A 20,885-nucleotide genomic window follows, 5' to 3' on the forward strand; every position below is an offset into this window, starting at 1 on the left:
GTCTGGGTGAAGAGCCTTAGCTCAGCCCCTAGCATATAAGTGACCAAGAAAGGCTGCTAGGTTACTTTTGGAAGATTAGCTGACTACCAACAGAGAACAAAAATCAATCACAGGACATACAATTTTGGAAGGGAGGAAAAAGTAGAGTTAGAAACTATGAGTTGTGAGAAATTCACAATTAACACCAAGTCAAGTAATGTTCCTAAGTGCCTGCCATGTACTAGATATTCTTCTAAGTACCTTTCTTTCCCAGACAGTGGAGAACACAAGCTGCCGCCATTTATTCTCATGGGAAGCATGGTCAACAAGGAAGCTCAACCTCTAAGCTAAGAGAATGCACACATTCTAAGAAGAAAAAGTACGTTGATGAAGTGATTTGGATTTTGGTGAGGTGTCATGTACTCTTGTTTATATAATATTGTCAAGTAATGAATAAAAGAGAAATACACATTCAGAGAGATGATGGTAAGTCCTCCAAAAACGAGGACTCAGTGTGGGCAGTCACTTTAATGACTCAGACGGTAGGCTCTAGAGCAGCGGGCTCAACTTCCTCATGCCGCGACCCTTTAACACAGTCCCTCATGTTGTGGTGACCCCCAACCAAAACATTATTTTCATTGCTACTTCATCACTGTAATTTTGCTACTGTTATGAATTGGGCGATCCCTGTGAAAGGCTTGTTTGACCACCAAAGGGGTTGCAACCCACAGGTTGAGGACCACTGCTTGAGATAGAAAGAAAGTCCCCAAATTAGAGAAATTACCGTAAATACTTGTGTAAAAATGTGCTGAAAAACGGGTTCGGCTTATACACGGGTTAGTGGTACCCCAGCGAGGTGTAAAATCTCCCGGGTGATTGCTGTTCCCCTGCTGTTCATTCAAAGCCCGCTGACACTGCAGGGCTTTGAATGTTTGTTTACTCACATCTAACCAATCAGAGCCGTCCTATGACGTGGATGGCTCCAATTCGCAGAAGCACCCGTAGTGATTCACTTACGCCGGCAGCTGAACTGGTAAGGATGTGTCTGTGAATGCGCTCCGTCTCTCCCCTCTGGTCTCTGTGTTAATTCACATCCTGCATTTCCCACCCTAGGCTTATACTCGAGTCAATCAGTTTTTCTGGTTTCCCAGGTAATAATTAGGTACCTCGGCTTATACTCGGGTCAGCTTATATTTGAGTAGATACGATAATTTTGATGAAGGTTACGACAGAAGTCCAACAGGAGAAATAACACAACTGAACTCAATGGGCAAAAAGTATGATGAAAACACGTATTACGATCAGATCATAGAACTGTGTCAATTTCTGTTATATAGCAAAGGGGAAAAACCTGGATATCGGTGATCACACAGAAAGGAATTTTCTACAGAACAGTACTCCTCATTTCAACTGAACAGAAAAGGAGCTGGAACGTTAAGATGACTACTCAAATTCATCCCTTCCTCTTATTATCTCTGAACGCCAAACATGGTGTGATGCACAGGGGAGATGAACAACAACGCTCTATCTACAGGGACTCACATGACGTCGCTGTGTATTGCAAGTACTAAGTGAAAGTGGAAAGAGAAGCCCCGGAGACAACAAATCACAGACAAAAACGATATTTTCAAAACTGTAATTGGGTAATACCAAAGTAAATAAACACTTCTTAAGTTAAGAGTGCAAAATGAGAACACCTTACTGTTTCAAAGGTGCGAAAAGCAAGAAAGTACAGTATCAACGCATCCACCTTTTAAATAATTGTTTGTGTGGTCGGGAAATGCCATTTACAAACATTTTCAATACAAAATTGATGGCTAAGTCAGTTTACAGAGATTTTAGAAAATCAGTGTTTAATAGTAACTTTACCTATAAATAACTAAAAGGAAAAAAGTCCTCTATGGTGATTGTGCCTGAACTTCTATGTCTTCTGCTCCTTGCCCTTGGGAGAAAACATTGCAGTGTAAGGCTGCCGTCTCTTTGGACGAGGACAGGGATTACGTTCTTCCTTAATGTAACCTTAAAAGGAAAAGAGACAATCACCAATTTAGATGTTATTTGCAACATACATTTCCTTCACCATCTATCTTAAAGCCTTGCCTTACTTAACGCCCTCTAAGTTTACATGATTCTTCTATTATGGTGTAATGATGACAAACGAACTCACTACTGACGATGTTCCTTTCTTTACAGAAACAATAGCAGCATACATTTGTCAAACGCTTTCCTCATATAGTATCATATAACTCTCACATCCCTTTAAAAAAACTTCCACTATGCCTGGGGAGGTTAAATAATTTGTTCCAGGTTAACAGCCTAGGGAGTGGATGAACTGGGACTTTCCTCAAGATCTAATACCAGAACCAGAACCCTTCAGCACTTTCCTATTCTACTTCCCCAAAGGATGCCCATCGGGTGAAACAGCTAAACAGGAACCCTTCCCCTTTGTGCTACATTCCGGGTGCTTACTAAACCCCCTTTCCCAGCCTTCTATCTGGTGGTCGACCAGGCAGAGAGTTATCATGTCAAGACTTAACCTAGCCGGTTAGTGGGGAAAGTGGAAATCTGGCAATAGCTGTCAGAGAGTTCACGTTTTTGCAGATACTATTTTATAACGAAACATCTGAGCCCTCTCTGAACGTGAGGAAGCTTTTCTCCCACTGCTAGTCAAACAGCTTAACCATCACGACTCTCATTGGAGAACTGTCACCAGAAGGTGGCAAACCTGAATTGAAATTCCAGATGGTAATAATCTGATCTGTATCCTGTGTTACTATACCTCATTATAGTTTGGGGTGACACTCAATTCCTGGCCCAAAGGTTGAAGGTTTGAGCCCACCTAGAGGTACAGTGCCTACAAAGACAAGCCTGACCATCTGTCTCCACACTGGGGTACTACGGCCACCTGATCAGTGGTCACACATTGGCCAAGGTGGTTGCAAGGCCCTGAAACAATCTTGTAGGCTTCTCTAATCTACAACAGTACGGCCCTTTGCCTGATTTGCTAGTCCCACCTGCGACTATGCCGAATTGATATGCCACCCACCATGACTGGTAATTTCCTTTGTTCTCCGTGTCCTCTTTAATGAGCCACGTGACCGAGAATCCCTGCACACCATTAGAGCTTCATGCTGAGTCTCCCGCATCAGAATGATTTGTCTTTGTTTGGTTTAAGATGTAATAAACAAGGCTCTCTATAAATGGTTTGAATTTGGAATTGCTTTTTTCTTAGAGCAAATATAATTAGAATTGAGTGCAAAGATCATGGAGAAAATATGCAAATACATACTAGAATTAAAGATACATTTCTGTTTAGCTACGATATTCCCTTTCTTATGCATTAAAATTGTTTTTCAAGTTATTATTAAAGTACGTGCCACTTAAAAGTCTGTTGGACAGTGTCCAACTGTAGACACATCTGAGTCTCATAAGCCTTGTTTGTTTGAAGGGGAAGCAGATTTCTTGTTATTATTTCCCCCTAATGGCTTTAAAGAGCCCAAGCGCAGATTCTTGCAGCACTGGCCCATGGCTGGGATGTCGGCAGGCAGGAGAGGCAGAGGGCACAGCTCTCAGCACCGGCTGTCTGGTGGCAGGCAGGGCGTAGGGCAGTGGCAGGGCTGCTTTGGCTGATCCATGTGATTGCATGAGGGTGAGCCAAAAGAGGACTGACTACTTACAAGCGTAACAGCTTTATTCTAAATAAAACCTGTATCAACATGTCTCTGTGATCAGTGGATGGCCAGAGGCATGGTCTAATATTATACCTGTCTTTGTATCATTAGGGTGTTACAAAAATTCAAATCAAGACAATAATTTGATCTACTAGACCAGTTGAAAACTCAAGGCAGAGAGGTCACCTTAGAAGACTATAATGGCTGGCTTTTGAGATTCCAAAGGAGTCATCTAGTTGTATTTTATTTAAGAAAAAGGACACAAAAAAAAAAAGAAAAAGAAAAAGGACACACATGGGGCCTGGGGCTTATTACAGAGTTCTGAGAAAATGAAGAACTGCACCAGGGAGGAAAAGGCCAGGGAAGCTGCACACGGAGGAATTTCTCTCCGGTGGACGATGCACCTGCTCACACTGCAAGGGCAGCAAGGATGGCCTCTGAGAATTTTGTTGGGAAACTTTCCCTGTCCCCTTCCAGCCCTGCCTCTGCCCCTCCAGTGTCTTTGTGCTCTCTGAACTCAGAGACACATCTGAGTCCACTGATGCCAAATCTGCCATTCTGACATGATGTAAATCATAGGTTCACAAATTTATCTGGCCTACCGCCCCCTTTTCAGAAAAGAAAAATTACTAGCTCCTACCCCACCCCACAATGATAAACTCTGGCACTAAGCCCGTAACCCGTGCTTTTGCAGCCCCTCGATTGCTGCCGTGCCCCAGCCGAGGGGACTGCCTCACTGACTCTTGGACCCACTGGAAGGGGGAGAGAAGGCAAAAGTATGGTCAGAAGGGTGCAGATCTGTCTGGTATCGCCCAGAGAGGCTGAGACACTGCACTTCACGTTTTGTCTGATACTGCAGCAGCATGTTTGGTTTAGGCAATACTTTTTGACTTACCCTCTTATACTATTTAAAATGATCAATTGCCACCTTTGTCTATAGATGTTCTCACCTCTCTCCATACAAATCTGAGTAGAAGGAAAACCAATTTCCCAAAAATTCTCTGGTGTGTTGGGAGGAATGTAGCGGAAGCGGTGTCTTGAGCAGGTAGATAACTTCTTTTCTCTTTCTTCTGCTGGCATATCTGCATAATACTAATATGAAAAACATTTTTTTACTTAGGAAGAATAAATGGTGTGTTATGCTACTTATAAACTTGAAGCTAAGCAAGGTGTGTATTACAGTACTCTAAGGAATGATACATGTTGATGCGAACAGTAACTCTACATACTGCCAATGATCAGCTCCAGTGCTGGTCTGTTTCACAATGTAAAGCCACACACTTACTTTCATCAGTAAAGCCTTGCATGGTAAAGAGAAGTCAAATGAACTTGACAGAGTGATTTAGGGATACAGCTGATTCATACGGTGGTTTCAAAAAACGCATGGAAGATTAGAATGAAAAGATAATGGAGTTTCTCTGCTAAATTTTTGAACCCCTCTCTGCCCCCTATTAAAACTTCTCATCTCTATCAGACCAGAAACAAAAATTCAGAGGCTGCACTTTGCCTGTCACTGCTCTCAACTGCTATCAGAATATATAATGTGTGTTTCAAAGGGATTTTCCTCTCTATGTGAAGATTTACAGCCTTGCAAACCTGCAGCAGATTTCTCACAAAGTCCTACCTAGTCTTTCATCAAAAACACTCAACCTCAAACATCAGCAAGACAGTTCTGACTCAAAGTGACCCCAGACGGCAGCAGAACGAGGCGTTCCTCTCTGGAACCCCCGGTGGGTTTCTGAGGCTGTAAAACTGTGCGGGAGCACAGTCTCATCTTTCTCCCTCGGAACAGCTAGTGGGTTTGAACCGCTTGTGGTTAAGAGTCCAACATGGAACTCACTGCGCCACCAGGGCTCCTTCCTGGTCCTGAGCGTTAGTGTTGGGATCATGAGAAATGGCTGCACACGGGAAGTTTTGAAAGCACAACCAATGGGACGTGCTGACAGACTGAGTGGTTATGGGATGTGAGAGAAAGGACTAGAAAACAGGCTGAAAAACAGAGTGGAATTGCCATTAGTGACATACAGTCGTGAGGTTTGGAAATTAGAGGCAGAAATATTTGCTTTTGAGCATGTGATGTTTGAGATGCTGATTACATTTGCAGGAGGGCAAATACAGCAGAAACTGGGAAAGCTTTACAAATAGTAAGCACACGAAGGCTATTGAATACAGGGGACTGTCATTTCCATCCTGATAGAGTAATAGGGGGAAGACTCATTCCTTAACTTAAACAACTACAACTGAATAAACTGTATCAAATAATAGTTTGGGGGCAGTTAAATAACATAGTAACACGAGAAGATTTTAGAGCAGTGGTTCTCGGCCGTGACCCTTTAATTGCAGTACCCCCATATTGCAGTACCCCCCCCACCATAACATTACTTTTGCTGCTACTTCATAACTGCAATTTTGCTTACTGTTATGAATCGAGAAATCCCTGTGACAGGGTCATTCGACTCCCAAAGAGGTAAATCAACAGTGTTTCTAGGACAAGAGCTTTTCCCTAACTGGTAGTATTAGTTCCAGATTGTCAACAGTGATGGTTATAATTAGTCATTGGAGGGCCACTTCATGCTCCTTAAAAATGTATGATAAATTTGATCAATTATAAAAACTCATGATGTAGAAGATTTTGCTTGTTTGCCAAACTACTTTCAAAATTCATCATGCCATTGTTAGTGCATAAGAGCACATTTCTTACCAAATGTTTACCTGCATTAAAATCTAATCATGAGAGAGCTTCAAATAGTTTATGGAAAAATTATTTTAAAAGATAAACTTTTAAAATTTATTAATTTTGATCATTTTATTAGGGGCTCATACAACTCTTACCACAATGCATACATACATCAATGGTGTAAAGCACATTTGTACATTCATTGCCCTCATCATTCTCAAAACATTTGCTCTCCACTTAAGCCCCTGGCATCAGCTCATTTTTGCCCCTCTCTCCCCAAGATAAACATTTTTGAAGTTCCCTTGAACTTTCAGGAAACATTATTGTGCTTAGTTACAATTTTCTCATCCAGAGTTGTTAAATAGAATGCTTAAAAGAGGAAGTGCCATATATATACTCGAGTATAAGCTGACTCAAATATCAACCAGGCATCTAATTTTACCACAAAAACTGCCTTAAAATGTTCTGAACTTCCTCAGCCTTACTCCAGGGCCTTCTAGCTGTGGAGTGCCCGGCCATTGCCTGAGGGTAAATAAGAAAGCCCATGTCCCTCCCCAGGAAGAACCCACTTTCTTCTGGGGCCTACACATGGAGCTAACAGTGCAAAAAAAAAAAAAAAAGTTCTGAAAAACTCAGCTGATCCACGGGTACATATGGTAAATTGTTGCAGAGACTCATCTGATAGCGAATGGATAGGACCTAGATTGATTTGTGATCTTCCAGCCACCCTCCCACCCATCTACATCCCCCACAATGAACCAGTGCCTATTTATCATACTTTATTTAGGAAAAAAATGGGGAAAAGCCAGGGCATATGGTCATACCAGTTATTTAGGGAAGCAAAACAAAACTGTAACAAGTGTGCTTAATTTTCCAAGAGTACTTGTATAAATAATGTTAAAGTTTACTTTTGAAATATCAAAGTCTTCCCCAGATAGTATATATCTAAAAGTGTTTGCTGTAACACAACACAAGGAGGGAAATAAGACAAACACCAGTACACAAAGAAAGACGGCATCCATGACTGAATCTGGTCATCAGAACCAGACTTTAGGCACCAGATTCACTTAATGAAATTTTAAGAGAAATTGAGAGCTTTCGTTTTCATCTGTTTCTCGCTCACGTCATAGTCTGTTTATTCTACACAGTCCTCCTATTATTTCTGGCTCAAACTAGGTTTCCAGAAACAAACATGATTTATATGTAGGACTTTTTAAAGTATGAATTTATGGCCTTTAAAGTCATAATTAAAAAAATAACTAGACAGCCTTTACATTTTTACTTACAATTTCACATTCCTTACATGTGTGTCCAAGTAGCTTCTTTCGATCTTCCTTTTTCCGAACTACCTCAATATGAGGGAAATTTTGTATGCTAGTATCCCTGGGTAAAAGATGAATTATAATTCAAATCAATCCACTTGTAAATACAAAGATATTTGGTTTAGAATTTAAGCTGAGAGGAAAAATACTCCCCAAACATTAATTCATTTTATTTGAAATGATTATTCAATTAGAGAGACAAACATTTCTTACTCTATTCTTCATCAAACATGTGAGTGATTACTTTTTGCCAAAGACCCCTGATAGCACGACGGTTAGTGCTTTGCTGCTAACGCAAAGTCTGTGGGACACCAATCACAGCACATGACTGAGAGTCGTGGAGTCTGCTCGTGGTACCCAAGGCTGGAAGCAGGACGAGGGTTCAAAATCCAGTCACTCACAAGTTTGTCTTAAAGGGTTAAAAGTCCTCATGAAAGAATCCTGAAGTACAGTCTAAGGCACAGTCACCACTTATACAAAAGTTACAGTGTAGAATTTAATAAATCCCAAAGTTCAACAGAATGGTGAAAATAATTATTATTGCTGCCCACAAAGGGGGGGAGAATTTTTCAAATTTTGTTTTAAAAAGTTAAATATAATATTCATCTTATTGTAACTAGAGTAGAAATTTAACATAACACAGAGATTCTCGGATGCTCTGTTCTTCCCTTCACATTGCTGTATCAATCGAGACCAACTTACCTTTCATCCTTAAAATAGGACTCCACAAAAGCTTTCTGTTTGATTTTATCACATTTATCACCATTACCTGGAGGCAAAATAAACACGAACTGAGTGTACCACTTTAGTGTGACAAGCTTCCGTTTCTATTGACTTTCATAATTTAGGCATAGGCGGGCGGGATTTAACTTCCTGTATGCACTTCTTTCCCTGTCTTCAAATGAGGAGTCTGATTTACCAAAAACTGAGCATGTGATGGTCTCTAAATGTTCTCCTTCCTCTGAGGTTAGATAAAGCGTCCTGGTGCTATAGTGGATTATGCATTAGGCTGCTGCTACCCACCAAGTCAGCAGTTTGAATCTACTAGTCACTCAGAGGGAGAAAAAGGAGACTTTCTGCTCCCACAAAGATTTACAGCCTCTGAAACCCAAACGACAGTGTCAGTTCTGCTTTATGGGGTTGCGATGGGCCAGAGTTGACTCAATGGCAGCGAATTAGGGATTTTTTTTTTCTTTGAATGGGAAAAGGTTACGCAGGACTATGTGAGAACAGGGGCCAACAAAAGAAAGTAAAATAGTGGACAATAAGTCCCAAATTATATACCTAGGTGATTGGGAAAATAAAGTATCAAGAGTTACTTGGTAGGAAATAAACAGAATTTGGCTAATGTTTAAGGTGCTGGAAAGAAAGAAACAGGCCATCCTAAAAACCAAGCTGGTTGCTGTGGAGCGTAGCAGTGCCCGGGGGGGTTCCACGGCTGGAATCTGTACAGAAGTAGGCTCCCACGTCTTCCCCTGTGAGAAGGAGTGTATTCTAACGGGCAACTTTCCCGAGCAGCCAAGCACATTCCCACTGTGCTGCCAGGGCTCCTGAGCAATTACTCGGAGGTCAAACCTGCAGATGCGTACTTGGTGCCATCTGTTCAGAGGCACTACCAACAGTTGTTAAAAAAAAGGAGATGTGAAAGAGAAAGAGTCTTGGGGACACACTAGGAATAAGTTACCAGCGATCAAAAGAACAATGCAGTAATGTCACAAAGGCTTACTGAGAAGAAACTTTGGTACTGTATGTACTTAAAAAAAATCAATAAAATAAAAAGGGCAGAAATTAGTAATTCTGTCTTTGTAAAACAATTTTCTTTTTCTTGGAGATGAAACCAATTTGCTAAAGGCTCTTCTTGGAATAAATTTTGTAAAGAAAACTTAAACAGGTAATTGTTTTATTACAAAATTTACTTGATCAAGTTTTTGCCATAAACCAAGTAGAAAATGTCATCACTCTGTGTTAAGGGCTGTCATTCGTAAAAACCCGATTGAAATACACAATAACCCTAACCAAGAAAGACTACGTTACAGCAAAAAGTCCATTCATTTTAACTAATACGTAACAGCCTACGCACAAGACTGAAAATTCTGACTGCACTCACAATGTGAATCCAAGATCTTAGCAAGAATTTAGACTAACTTTAACCCATTAGTTGTGATGAATGTGCTGTGGTTATAAAAGATGGGGCACCAGTGAAAGGGAAGGAAAACCCTCCCAACTGTTCGTTTGCATCTATTGAGTTCATTTGCATCTATAAGTGAAATTGTCTTAAAAATTACCGTTAAAAACAAATTTACATGAAAGCCTAGGCTTACTACTAGTCACCTAGACTGGTGAACCCCTGAGACTATGGCCCTTCATCTGTGAATGAATTCACCCCCATACCTCAATCATCAGTCAAACAACAGGCAGGTCTACAAGGTAACAACAGTAACACTTGTGAGGAACGCACACCTGCGACTAGTCAACCACTGAAATCACACGACAGCATTTACCCATGGGCAAAGCTTGGTAGGTTAAGCAAGAAGGTGGGATTAAAAACAGGATACACTGGGAAAGATTGGTAAGGGATGGGACTGCAATCAGCAGCATGAATTGTGGAATGGGAAAACTTTTCAGTAAACTGCTCTGTAAACTCTTTATAATAAAAATTTTTTTAAAATAAGGAATTGAATTTGGAATAAAATTCTACATTTGTATGTTAAATGTTAAAAGAGTTATCTAAAAACACAAACGTTTGTACAATCATTAATTAAGGAGTTTTCTTGCTAATAATATACCTTGTCAAATCTTGGTTAATTAGCCTGATGACTTAATTTACTGAGCTCAGTGAAATTCAGTCTCACTCTCAAAATAAAGACATCCTTACTGTTTGGTTTCTGTGGAGTAGTTGGCAATTCTTCCTCATCACCCGCTACTTGAGGGAAATTATCTGCCAAGCAGGATTCGTATTCTTCATGTGTTGTCCGATCAAACATGTCTTCCAAGCTATCGTTCATTTTTCTCTCTTCACCTAGATCAAAGAACACTGGCTTACGGCAACAGGCGAGCTTTCCCCTTTCTGTCAACATTGATGTCAAACTCAGCACTTTCCACAAAACTATTCAGATGTGCATGTGGTGAGACAAATTCAGCTAGCATAAAGCCCCAAATCTGGGCAGTTACTGTCTATGTTCTCACTTGGCATCATGCCTCTTCCTTAATTCCTATGCCATGAACTATGCACAAACAAAAACGATTCTTGTTTTAATCCTCTAAGTTACTGGGTGATTGGCTATATAGCAATGATTCCCCAAATACCTCAGTTAGCCCCAATTATTTCTGTAACCTTCATTTGTTAGTCCACATTCTAATCTTGCTTCCAGCTGCTTCAAACATTTCGGAAACTCTGGGCTTCCTAGAATCAACTAGATACATTTTAAACCAAAGTAGGCATACTTTTTCTATAAAAACAAGAAAAACTTTCTCAGGAGTCGATAGTGGGGGGTGGGGGGGGGAACAAAGTACCCTCTTAAGAAGAATACTTTTCAAGTTTTATAGTTTAGAACGACAATTCATCTCTATAAAGGTTTTCCCTTTTAACAGGTCCCAGCTTCCCAATCTCCGAATCCAGCTGCTGACCCCACGGCTAGTTCTTCACAGCAGGATAAAGAATTGCAGGCAGGGACTATTAAAGCTGCTTCACGTATGGCACTTGGAGCAGCAGGCGATTTCAAAAGAAGCCAGAGGAAGAGTGGATGCTGAGTACTCTGCTCTGAGAAGAGCAGAGTTGGTTCTGACTCACAGTAACCCTACAGGACAGAGTATCGACCTTGTGGGCTTCATCGTTCTCCCGCAGAAAGGCTGGTGGTTTTGAATGGTCGACCTAGTAGCCCCACATGTAACCCACACCACCACCAGGGCTCCTCGCTGGAGAGAGGATAGGGCCGAATATTCAGCAGAGAGCTGGGGAAGCCCACTGGGTGCAAACGGCCCCAGTGCTAACACACGGTCACTGGGAACGTCTCCTTTAGCACTGCAGCTCCACGTGCAGGTCCGAGCCCTTCATACGTATGGGATGCACGGCGACTATTCCCAGCCACGCTGTTCGCACTTGGTAGGACTCGCGGTTAGGAACGCTGTCGCTAAGGTAGCGCCAACTAAAATCTTTCCACTGCATTCATCCCTTTGGGGAAATCGGCTTTAGGTAAAGAAGCAACAGTTTCTCATAAAACAGAGGACTGCAGAGTTCTAATGGGGCTTACCCCCTTCTCAGTAGAGAAGAGTAAGGCAGAGGGACTCAGCTTAGAGGTCATCAATCTGAGTTGACTACCAGGACACAAGTCGACGTGACTGCTACTCAGTACCCTGCCGATGTTTCCCCCTCATCCAGTTGCTCTGGTAAATCCTATTTCTATGCTATGTCCTTTGTAAGTGGGGGATGGGGTGGAGTTTAACTTAGGGATTGGAACACTTTTTCTTAAATGGCCAGATCGTGAGTGCTTTAGGCTGTGGGGCTCTAACGACACAGGGTCACTCCACTGTGCACACAATCATAGGTAACAGCACACAAAGGAGAGGCTCTATTTCAGGAAAGGTTACCTTATTTCCGAAACAAAAATTCACTTGAGTTAAAGCCAGTTTTCCTTCTCGTTTAAAACAGCTTTATTAAGAGAAACTAAACACTAACAAGAAGAAACTACAAACAAGTTGATGGTGAAGACATTATTTGTGTTCACCAGTACAATGATATCACGATTACCTTTCTGTCCACATTTTTATTAAAACTACAAAAGTATAAAATAAAAACTAGATTCTTACTTGGACTTTTTCCTCCCTTCTGATCTTGCATCTTCATTTTAAAAAGCACAGTTTCACTAACCAATGTACAGTCCATGTCCACAGTCTCTCCTCCTGCTAATCTTGACTGACTGCCATCCTAAGAAAAACAGAAACCAAAACACAAAATCCAAGCTTAACAACGATGCCTTTTCAGTCTTTGATTCCCTTGTTCAGTATAGAACAGGTACAAACTTAGGCTTCACGTCTGCACTAGCTCTGCTCAAGTCTAGGGAAAGAACTGCTCCCCAGGAAAGGGAGAGGCATCTGCTATGCTGTAGTAAACATCAATGTACACTAAGGGTCACATTTTTTTTACATTAATTCTGATTTCTTGATTGGTACGTATTATTCTAGTAACTCTAGTAATTGGTACATAGAAATTGGTAATAGTAATTGGTACATATTATTCTAGTAACTCTATTAAGTCAGATAATTAATCAGAAGAGGAGACTGATCAACAACTCACGAAAGTTTACTTTTACTTTATAACTTACTTTTGTATCTATTAGAGTAATATCCATTTTATATTGAGAAAGGTCTGCTCCGGGATCCATACTCCACTGGACATTTTCAAAGGATACATCTTAAGTAAGGAAGATACAAATAAACAATTAAAAACACTTATTTCTACAGTTGTCATTCCTCTCATTTGCAGGGTCTTTATGCGGACTCGGTGTCTGGGAAATCTTCACTGCACAGAGTTCAAGGAATGTGAGAGCATTGCAAGGTGGATTTAGCAGCCGTGGTTCTTGTCATTAGATCTCCCTTTTGAATTTATTCTTTTTAAATAATAATTCTTTTTTTGATCGAGACTTTTGTTTCAGTCACTGGTGTTTGATTCCTTCTTGTCACTGTTTTATACGTTTCTCTGTACAGGGAAGTCAAGGTGGCTGGATCCATGAGGACAGCATCAGGGTCGGTAATCACCTGAGGGCTTGGAGGGGAGGTTGGGGGAATACGGGGAGTCAACAGCAACTGGTAGAATAAGAAGAAAATGCCCAGGATTTGATTGTGGTGATGGCTGCACAACCCTTCTTACTGTGCTGGAACTGCTGGACTGTATGCGATGCCAACTACGGCTCCATAAAACTACTGAAAATACTACAGGACCTTCAGAGTGGAAGAAAATATGTCAATAAATCTTAAGTCTAAGGTAGAACTGATCTACAATATATCATCTCCCAACTCAAATAAAAAGGCTAATTTCCTCCGTAAGAATCGGAAAAGGATCTGGATAGTTTCCAAATAAGAAACACAAACTACCATTAGCTCATTAGACATCCAAACCATGAGTCACCACTTCACACCCACTAGCAGCATGACCACAGCCCAAAGACAGATGATAACAAGTGTGGTGGGTGCCACAGAGAAACAGGAACTCACTCACTGCGGGTGGAAATGGAAATGGGTGTAGCTACCCTGGAAAACAACCTGGCAGTTCATCAACATGCTAAACTGAGTCATCATCAGACTGTCCAGAAAGCCCATTCCTTTGTATAAGTCAAGATAAAGGAAAGCACACATCCACATAAAACCTGTACGCAAAGCCCACATGGAAGAAGCACACCAGCCTGTGCGATCACGAGGTGTCGAAGGGATCGGGCATCATCAGAACAAAAAATCCTCTCATAGTGAATGAGGGGGGAGTGTGGGGTGGAGACCCAAAGCCCATCTGTAGGCCACTGGAGATCCCCTTACAGAAGGGTCTCGGGGAGAAGACGAGCCAGTCAGGGTGCGATGTAGCAACAATGAAAAATACAACTTTCTTCTAGTTCCTAAACGCTTCCTTCCAATCACTATCATGATCCCAATTCTACCTTACAAGTCTGGCTAGACCAGAGGATGTACACTGGGACAGAGAGGAACTGGAAACACAGGGAATCCAGGGCAGATGATCCCTTCAGGACCCGTGGTGTGGGTGGCCATACTGTGAGGGTAGAGGGAGGGTGGGTTGGAAAAGGGGAACTGACTACAAGGATCTAAATGTGACCTCCTCCCTGGGGGACAGACAACAGAAAAGTGAGTGAAGGGAGACACTGGACAGGGAAAGATATGACAAAATAATAATTTATAAATATCAAAGGTTCATGAGGGAGGGGGGAGTGGGGAAGGAGGGGAGAAAATGAGGAGCTGATGCCAGGGACTTAAGTGGAGAGCAAATGTTTTGAGAATGATGAGGGCAACAAATGTACAAATGTATACAATTGATTTATGTATGGATTGTGTTAAGAGTTGTATGAGCCCCCAATAAAAATTTTTTTAAAAAGCTATGGAAACAATATTCATAGTAACCAAATGATGGAAACCATTTACAGTGCCCATCAACTTATGAATGAAAGACTTGCTACGTGCAAGAAGTCACCAAAGACCACTGTTAGGGATTGAACTGTGTCCCCCACAAATTATGTGCTGCAAATCCTACCTTCTATACTTGTGGTTAAGGAGCCCTGGCACTACTGCCAGGTAAGCGTAAAGCTGGAGGTTCAAACCCAGCAGCAGCTCTGTAGGAGGAAGATGAGGCTATCTGCACCTGTAAACATTTACAGCCGCAGAAACCCTGTGCAGGATCCAGCCAGTGGCACTGGGATTGGTTAGGTTTGGGTTATGTTCACAGGCAGCATGAGTATAAAGGTGTGTCTTAAATCAATCTCGAGTGATATGAGGGCAGGTGGAGAGAGCAATCAAGTAAGCGAGCACGAGTGGAGGAGCGAGGACATGGTAATGGCTGCTGAGGTGCAACCGCAAGCCAGAAAGAGACCAGGCCTTCCTGCCACAATGGCAGAGGGAGGGCAGGAGTGCAGGAAGGGGCAAGACGGAGCCTGGAATTTGACCCTCATTCACATTTCTATACTTCGGAGATGTCAGAAAATACATTCTTATTTGTATAACAGCACTAGTTAATTAAGACAATCATATTGCAAGATCCCATTTTAAATAAAACGTTCTGACTAGGCATATCTATAGGTAGAGACTGAAAGTAGTTTAGTGTTGCCATGGGCTGGACTCAGGGAGAGGGGAGTGAAGGGTATATAGGATTTCTTTTTGGGGTGCTGAAAATGCTCTAAACGTCAAGACCCTAGTGACAGCTACACAACCTTGTGTGTGTGCTAAAACCACTAACTGTATGGTATTTAAATCTTATCTCCATAAAATGTTTCTTAAAGAGTTAAATGTGTTTGATACGATGGATGGATGGATGGATTGTAATAAGAGTTGTACGAGCCCCCAATAAAATGATTTTTTTAAAAGTTAAAGTAATTGTCTGAAGGAGTTTCTAATGTATACAGATATAAAGCAAAAATGACATGATGTAGTACAGAACATGCAGTGTATAATTTAAGTCTCAGTAGACCGTGGAGAGTTAAAGAGGTCCTTTGTAATCCTTACACTGGTCATGGCAGGGTACATGGAACAACAGTTATTCAGAAATCAGAAATATTTCCTATAAACACCAAAACCCTTGCTGGAAGAACAACTGAAGAATATGCTTCTGTAAAAAGAAAAGGAAGTAAACAATTTAATAAAGGGACAATTTTCCAATGATCGACACCAGAAAAAAATGGAGAAAAATACAGGTTTTTCAAGCACAAAGGCTAAATTATTAAAGATTATTAGAGCTAGCAATGTTTTCATAAAAGAAGTTTAAACTCCTACATAGATGTATATGTGCATGTGTTTACAGATGTGTAAGTAAAAGCAAAGAAAAAAAGTACAAGTCATGTATGGGCTAAAGAATAAGTCTTGGTTGATCTACTTTTTATTCTTTATAATTCTATAGAGTTTAAGTAAGAAACAGTTACATAAAATAAACTCCACAATCACATATAAAGGTAGGTTTTAAAAGATCTTGATTCATTTTTCAAAAAGCACATAAGCGTAGGAAAACCACAGGTAAAGGGAAATAAAAGTCATCTTGTAAACAAAGAAATATACAGGAAGAAATCACACTCTCCCTGCCAGACAATTTAACCTACACAAGGTCTACAAGCAACACCCCTAATACCTCAAGTCACCAGAAAGGAATGACTACGACAGGCCCAGTGCACATACCATGGCTGTTCTGTAGAGACTTTATTTTGGCAATTCGACATGGATTTAACTGAAGAACTGATGTAAGTTCACATGCTCCTTGGGTGGTCCTGGTTTTCATTTTCAGTGACTCATGAGAAGTAGCATCCTAAGATAAAAATAATTATTAACATCCAGGTGAACACAGCCATTTTCATTAGAAAATCCAAGTACACGTAAAACAAACCTTCATGTCATCACAAAGATTCTGGATTTCCGAACTTTCGCGTGGATGTAGAGGGATTTTGAAGACAGAGTTTTCTTCTTTTACTGGTAAAGGTATTTTCTCGTCTGGAGAGGGCTGCCTCAAAGCCTGGGGCATGCATTCCTGCAAACAGGGATCCTCTGGGTAAGCCTGGGGCACTGCACAGCTCCCATTCGAGACCTTACGATTTGAGGACGAGCCCTTCGGAATGGGTTTCAAAGCCTCATAAAGAGTCACTTGCCTAAATTTGTTTTTAGTGGTCTCACTTCCTTGACTTTTCTGACGCTGTGTAGCTGAAAACCGATCAGACAGATCCAGAGGTTTATCCATCACATACTCTCTGTGGCTGGAAAAATCACTATCCATCGGAAAAGCATTTTCTTTATCAAAAGAAGCTTGGGGGTAGCTTATTTCATGCTCACTTTCTTCCTCGGGTTTCTTCCTTTTGGATGTTCTGCTTCCCAGCGGTTTCCAGGGTACTAGAGGTTTATCAGCAACGCTCTCTTTACGATGATCAGTGCTGTCTTGAGTACCTACAGGCTCACTGACACGCTTAAGTACAAGCATCTGTTTATTAGAACATAACTGGCTAACGATCATGTTCTCTTTAGATCCAACATCAGGATGTGTGAAAAGGCCACTATTTTCAGATTTTGATCTAATTTTCTCTGGCCTAGGATTAGAAATGTTGTTGAAAGGTGTTATTTTCAGATGTTTTTTCCCCCCCAACTCTAGGAGAGAAGGGGATAAACTTGAATTCAAACCTAAACTAACTTTCACATGAGAAGTGGGTCCAAACACAGGCGATGATGCCCGAGTCGTTGATTCTTCCTGGGGAGAAGTCTTAGCAGTAGACTCTGAAAATCTAAACACAGGAGAATGAGAAACTTATTTCCTATTAAACAAAGTAAAAATTAAAAGAAAAACATAATTAGACATTATTTAATACAGAATTATTAACAGTAAGGTCATATCTATCTACTAAAGGCAGAAGTTAACTAAAATTTGAGGAAGAAAGGAATGCTATTGGTTTTGCCTGCCAAAAAAAAAGAGGAAAATGGAAGCGGCAACGTGTGTCTCAATACCACGATTTTCTTACCAACTTTATCTAGATGATACCATGATTTTCTTACCAATTTTACCTAGGTGATTTAAATAATTTTACAATATGAAAAATTGTATTATAGTAAACTCCACTGGTAAATCAAATTTATTTGTTGTTCCAAATCTTTGTCTTAAAAACAAAGCTCTTCGGATATCAAAAGATATAGCGTCTGGGGTCTTATAGGCTTGAAGGTGAATAAGCGGCCATCTAGCTCAGAAGCAACAAAGCCCACATGGAAGAAGCACACCAGCATGTGTGATCACGAGGTGTCGAAGGGATCAGGTATTAGATATCAAAGAACAAAAAATCATAACCTTCCCAATATGATCATGAAAACAAATGTGTGCATAAGCAAATATGGTGAAGAAAGCTGATGGTGCCCAGCTATCAAAAGATGTAGCATCTGGGGTATTAAAGGCTTGAAGATAAACAGGCTGCCATCTAGCTCAGAAGCCACAAAGCCCGCATGGAAGAAGCACACCAGCCTGTGTGAGCACGAGGTGTTGAAGGGATCGGGTATGAGACATCAAAAAACAAAAAACCGTATCATTGTAAATGAGGGTAAGTGGAGGGTGGAGACCCAAAGCCCATCTATAGGCTACTGGACACCCCCTTACTGAAGAGTCACAGGGAGGAGACGAGCCAGTCAGGTTGCAGGATAGCAATGATGAAACATACAACTTTTCTCTACTTCTTAAATTTTTCCCAATTCTACCTTACAAATCTGGCTACACCAGAGGATGTACATTGGTACAGACAACAACTGGAAACGCAGGGAATCCAGGACAGATGATCCCTTCAGGACCATTGGTGAGAGTGGCGATACCTGGAGGGTGGGGTAGAAAAAGGGAACCGATTGCAAGGATCTACACATAGCCTCCTCCCTGGGAAATGGACAGCAGCAAAGTGGGTGAAGGGAGATGTCGGACAGTGCAAGATATGACAAAATAATAATAATTTATAAATTATCAAGGGTTCATGAGGGAGGGAGAGAGAGTGGGGAGGGAGGGGAAAACGAGAAGCTGATATTAAGGGCTCAAGTAGAAAGCAAATGTTTTAAGAATGATGATGGCAACAAATGTACAAATGTGCTTGACACAATGGATATATGTATGGATTGTGATAAGAATTGAACGAGCCCCCAATAAAATGATTTTTAAAAACAAAACAAAACAAAGCTTTTACATTACAGAACCAAAGAGAAATTAAGACGCAGCTTGCTTCCTAGCAGAGAGAGGTGTAATGAGCGGTAGGTTTATGTTTAAAAACATGGGGTGGATTAAGAATTCTGGCTCTAACATATGAGAGCTGTGTGGCATTACTGAAGACATTTAACCTCTGGAACTGTGCATAAGCAAAACACAAGCAAACAAAAAACCAACAAAGGAGTAATAAATGCTATTTTGATTAAGTTACTATAAGGGATAAAATATATGTATTAAAAGCAAAAGCTCTTTGAAATAACAACACACTACATAACTTACATATTACTAAATAATTAATATTCTGAAATTAGTAAAGATGTTGAAAATTCATGTTAGCTTAAAGATGCATTTGTGCCGTATCTAGATTTTGAAACTACTTAGGAAATATAAATCCAGAAGCAAAGACTTGGTCTTTAAAGAGGCAGAACAACAGGTCTGGGAACTCTAGCTGTTACTTGATAAAAGTATAAAATGTATCTAAAAGAAACAACCACTAAACTCTACTATTAGGAGGGAAAAAGTTCTAATTGGCCATAAGCTGGAGGAAAAATTTTTTAATAAAAATTTAATCAAAATAATAAACTTTATGAACTCAATGTAGTCGATCTCACAAGTAGCTATTTAAAAATAAAAACCACCAAAGTGCCCCAAATTACCTTAAGCCATCTCCATTACTTATTGCAGACTCCTCAAAAGGCTGCTTCTTGTGACCTTCTTCCAGACAGCGGTAGAACTCATCCTCCAGAGGACTCGGGGGCCGCTGCGACTCCTTCAGCAGTAAAACATGAAGCATACACCCATGGAAGATTAGTCAACTTTAAGAAGTTCTGACACATGCTACAACATGGATGAACCTTGGAAATACTATGCTAAGGAGAAGTGATATACAAAAGATCACCTATTGTACACGATTCCATTTTTATAAGATATCCAAACTAGATAAATTCATAGAAACAGCAGATTAACTGTTGTCAGAGGTTATGGGTTGAGAGGTTGTTGAGTTAATGGATATGGAGTTTCTGTATTAATGAAGAAAATGCTTTGTAGTTACAAAACACTGTAAATGTATTAAACGTTACTGAATTATATATTTTTGAAAAGCATCAATGTTTTAATATTTTCCATATTACATTCTATTTTGGGTATATAAAACTCTAATATTAAAATTCAACATTATTAACATCAGTAGAGGGAACAGATACTCGGGCAATTCAAAAAGTTTATAGAAAAATGAAAACATTACAGAAAATTTCCACAAACTTTTTGAAGCCTTGCTGTATAGTTCTGAGAGAAAGACAAGCTGTCCACTCTCCCGAGCAGAGTTACCATCTCAGAAAGCCACACGGGCAGTTCTACCTAGTCCTTTAAGGTCACTGTGAGTCAACATGGACTCGATGGCAGTGAGTTTTGTCTTGTATATTTATAGTGCAGATGAATTTCAAAAGGTTAAAATACACACATCAACTGGGGATCTTGTACAATCTCTTTCACCAGGTATGCGTACGGTACGAGATTATCTCTACTAACCTTCAAGAGTATGTAAATCTGTTGGCCTCTGAATCACTTTGAGAAGCAAGTATTAGATATATCAGTTCCCTTAATACAGAGATCACTGTTCCCTTATATTGATGTTAATTATGTTGAATTTTGATACTAGTTTTATATACCCATAATAGAATGTATTATGAAAGATATTAAAAACAATGTAAACCAATGACTTGCCAGGTTTATGTGTAGGAGCAACTTAGAAATTATTTATATGCATTTAAAGTTTAAGGGCTCAAAACCATTATCACTTGAAAAATGGATTTGAAACTAGGAAGAAC

General features: G+C 40.4%; 1 protein-coding gene and 1 non-coding gene across 3 annotated transcripts in view; one reads left to right on the forward strand and one right to left on the reverse strand.

Annotated features, from left to right (window-relative positions):
- Positions 1-1,599: 1,599 nt before the first annotated feature.
- Positions 1,600-20,885, reverse strand: part of RBBP8 (RB binding protein 8, endonuclease) — a 71,902-nt gene continuing 52,616 nt past the window's right edge. For both annotated transcript variants that reach the window (XM_075532710.1, XM_075532711.1), the window contains exons 10-19: positions 19,716-19,828; positions 16,732-17,614; positions 16,527-16,653; positions 12,971-13,059; positions 12,456-12,573; positions 10,525-10,668; positions 8,352-8,418; positions 7,614-7,710; positions 4,601-4,742; positions 1,600-1,998 (exon numbers count right to left, since the gene is read on the reverse strand). In XM_075532710.1, coding sequence (XP_075388825.1) covers positions 1,901-1,998; positions 4,601-4,742; positions 7,614-7,710; positions 8,352-8,418; positions 10,525-10,668; positions 12,456-12,573; positions 12,971-13,059; positions 16,527-16,653; positions 16,732-17,614; positions 19,716-19,828 — 1,878 coding nt within the window. In that variant the 3' untranslated portion in view covers positions 1,600-1,900. The remainder of the gene's footprint in view (positions 1,999-4,600; positions 4,743-7,613; positions 7,711-8,351; positions 8,419-10,524; positions 10,669-12,455; positions 12,574-12,970; positions 13,060-16,526; positions 16,654-16,731; positions 17,615-19,715; positions 19,829-20,885) is intronic.
- LOC142428453 (small nucleolar RNA SNORA49) lies at positions 6,798-6,929 on the forward strand. The gene has a single exon (XR_012780352.1). It is a non-coding gene; the product is annotated as a small nucleolar RNA SNORA49 (small nucleolar RNA).

Source organism: Tenrec ecaudatus, chromosome 15, assembly GCF_050624435.1.
Source record: "Tenrec ecaudatus isolate mTenEca1 chromosome 15, mTenEca1.hap1, whole genome shotgun sequence".
Taxonomy (NCBI): Eukaryota; Metazoa; Chordata; class Mammalia; order Afrosoricida; family Tenrecidae; genus Tenrec; species Tenrec ecaudatus.